General features: G+C 79.6%; 1 protein-coding gene and 1 non-coding gene across 2 annotated transcripts in view; one reads left to right on the forward strand and one right to left on the reverse strand.

Annotated features, from left to right (window-relative positions):
- Positions 1-2,500, reverse strand: part of LOC139605131 (collagen alpha-1(I) chain-like) — a 5,084-nt gene that overhangs the window by 39 nt on the left and 2,545 nt on the right. Inside the window, exons 5-6 of the mRNA XM_071456523.1 lie at positions 2,102-2,500; positions 1-1,889 (exon numbers count right to left, since the gene is read on the reverse strand). The exon at positions 1-1,889 is cut by the window's left edge and continues 39 nt beyond it; the exon at positions 2,102-2,500 is cut by the window's right edge and continues 342 nt beyond it. Of these exons, the coding sequence (XP_071312624.1) occupies positions 1-1,889; positions 2,102-2,500 (2,288 nt within the window). The remainder of the gene's footprint in view (positions 1,890-2,101) is intronic.
- Positions 1,943-2,095, forward strand: LOC139605148 (5.8S ribosomal RNA). The gene has a single exon (XR_011684247.1). It is a non-coding gene; the product is annotated as a 5.8S ribosomal RNA (ribosomal RNA).

The raw sequence follows: 2,500 nt of genomic DNA on the forward strand, positions 1-2,500 counted from the left end.
GTGGTGGCGGCAGATGTCGGGCGCGCCCCCGCCGGTGGACGCTCCCCCGAGGGCGGCAGCGGGGGAGGCACCCCGGCGGGGGCCATGCAGGTCGTTTCCCTCGCCCCAGGGCCAGGTACCTAGCGCTCGGCGCCTCGGCGGTCCCCCCCAGGTTTTCTTGCCCTCGGCGTCGTCAAACGCTGCGGGTTGGGCCGAAAGGGGGGCCGGCGGGGCCGGGCGGCGGTTTAAAGACTCGGGCGGCTCGGCGTGGCCCGCCGTGGCGGCGGCGGCGGTGGCGGCGGCGGCGGCGGGCGTGTGCCGCGGGCGGTGGCCGTGCGGGGCGCCACGGAGGGGTGGGGAGCAGCTACTCCCGCCGATCCCCTGCGGTGGTTGTCCCGTGGCCACCGGCCGCGCTCCTCCGTCGCGGCCGTCGTCGTCGTCGTCCCCGCCGCGCGCCGCGGGCGGGGTCAACCGCGCCGCGCCGGGGAGGGGCGCCCTGCCCCCCCCTCTCCGCGGCCCGGCCTCGGCGGAGAGGCCGCGGCGCGCGGTCGGCCGCGGGGGCCGACCCGCCCGCCTCGTGGTAACGGGCGACGCCCGGCAGAGAGCGCGCGCTCTCTGCCCCTTCCTCGGCCGCGGGGCGACGGCCGCCGGGGCCCGCCCGCGCTCTCTCTCCTGGGCCCGCCGCCGCGGTCTCTGGCGCGCGCGGCGGCGCCGCGTCCGGCGCGTCCGGCGCCTCTCTTCCCCTCGACGGCCTTTCCTTCCTCGAAGGCGCGGCGCGGCGGCGCCGTCGTCCGCCGGCCGTCCCCTGGCTCGACCGCCCCGCCCGCCGGTGGGGGGGGGGCGAGCGCTCGGCGGGCCCTCCGGCGGCGGAGGCCCGCGAGCGCGGGCGACCCCGTGGCGAGCGGCGGCGGCGCCGCTCGACGGGTGTCCCTCCCTGCGGGGACGGTCGGCCGGACGGCGCCCGCCGTCGGCCGGCGGCGGTCCCGTCCCGGGCTCCGCTCGTCGCCTCGCCTCCGTCGCCCTTGCCCGCGCGGCCGCGTGTGGGCCGCGCAGGAAGGCGTGCGGGGGCGGCCGCGGGGGCGCTCCTCCCCGCCCGGTCTCCGCGTGCGAACGAGGAGAGCGGGCGTTGCCCCCCGGCTCAGCCGCCGCGGCGCCTTCCCGCCGGGCGCGTGCCCGAGGCGAGGGGCCCCGGCGGTGCGAGGCGGCGGCGGCGGTGCCGGGCGTTGCCGCCCCGGCGGCGGCCGGGTCTGCCGTCCGGCAGGCCTCGGGCGCAGGCGACGCCGGCTCGGCTCTCGGTGGCGCCCGCCTCCGGGGCCGGCGGCGGAGCGCGTCCGCCGGTCGCTCGCCCGCCCGCCCGGCGGGGGAGCGGTCCCGCGGGAGGCGTGCCGGCGGGCTGTGCCGGTCGCCGTCGCGTGCCCGTCTCGAGCCCAGGGGAAAGGCCCGTGCCCGTGTGGTGGTGGGGGGAAGAGAGACAACGCCGGCCGCGCGGCGGCGCGGCGGCGCTCCGCGCCAGGCCCGCGGCGTCGGGGCCGAGGGGAGAGCCGGCGCGGCGCGGGGGCCGACGGCCGCGCGCCCCCGGCCGCGTGCCGTGTGCGTTGTGCGCGTCGTCCCGTGAAAGCGAGAAGCGGGCGGGCCGCCCTGTGCCCCCCGCGCGTCCGGCGCGCGCCGCCCGGCCCTCCGCGCGGAGGCCGGGCCGAGCCCGGGCGCCTGGGCCGCCTCCGAAGGACGGCGTGGGTGAGGTCGGCGTCTCCCCTCGCGGGGGGAGGCGGTCGGGGGCGCGGGCTCCCCCGCCTCTTGGCCGGCCTTCGGAGAGTGGGTTTGTTTTTTTCCTTTTTTTCCCTCCCGTTTTCCGTGTGCTCGTACGGTCTCGGAAGCCAGGCGCGCGCCCGCGCGTCCTCGGCGGCATTGTCCTAAACCAAAAAAAAGGGGCCGCTCTGGCGTGAGCGGTGCCCGAAAGGCAGACAACTCTTAGCGGTGGATCACTCGGCTCGTGCGTCGATGAAGAACGCAGCTAGCTGCGAGAATTAATGTGAATTGCAGGACACATTGATCATCGACACTTCGAACGCACTTGCGGCCCCGGGTTCCTCCCGGGGCTACGCCTGTCTGAGCGTCGCTTGACGATCAATCGCCGTCCGGGGGCCACCCCGGCGGCGCGGCTGGGGTCGCCTCGCAGGCCCGTCGCCCGCGGCGGGCGGCGGCGGCGGCGGCGGCGTGCCGCCGGTGGCCGGAGGGAAGGCGGTCAGGGGTGCTCGGCGAGGGAAGCGTTTCCCTCGGCGGGCCTCGATCCCTTCCCTGCGGGCCCGGCGGGCGTCGCCGCGGTCGTCGTCGTCGCCGCGCGAGGGCCTTCGTCCCCCTAAATGCAGACTCGGGGAGCGCTCCGTAGCTCCCCGCTCCCGGAGCGAGCCGCTGGGGCGGAGCTCGTCCTCGCCGCGGGGCCGCGCCGCGGATGCGGCGGCGCGGCGGCCTCGGGGAGAGCGAGAGACGGCGTCGAAAGGCGCCGCCGAGCGAGGGCCGAGAG

This window comes from Agelaius tricolor, unplaced genomic scaffold, assembly GCF_023055355.1.
Source record: "Agelaius tricolor isolate 1412-34295 unplaced genomic scaffold, bAgeTri1.0.p SCAF_60, whole genome shotgun sequence".
In the NCBI taxonomy this organism is placed as follows: domain Eukaryota; kingdom Metazoa; phylum Chordata; class Aves; order Passeriformes; family Icteridae; genus Agelaius; species Agelaius tricolor.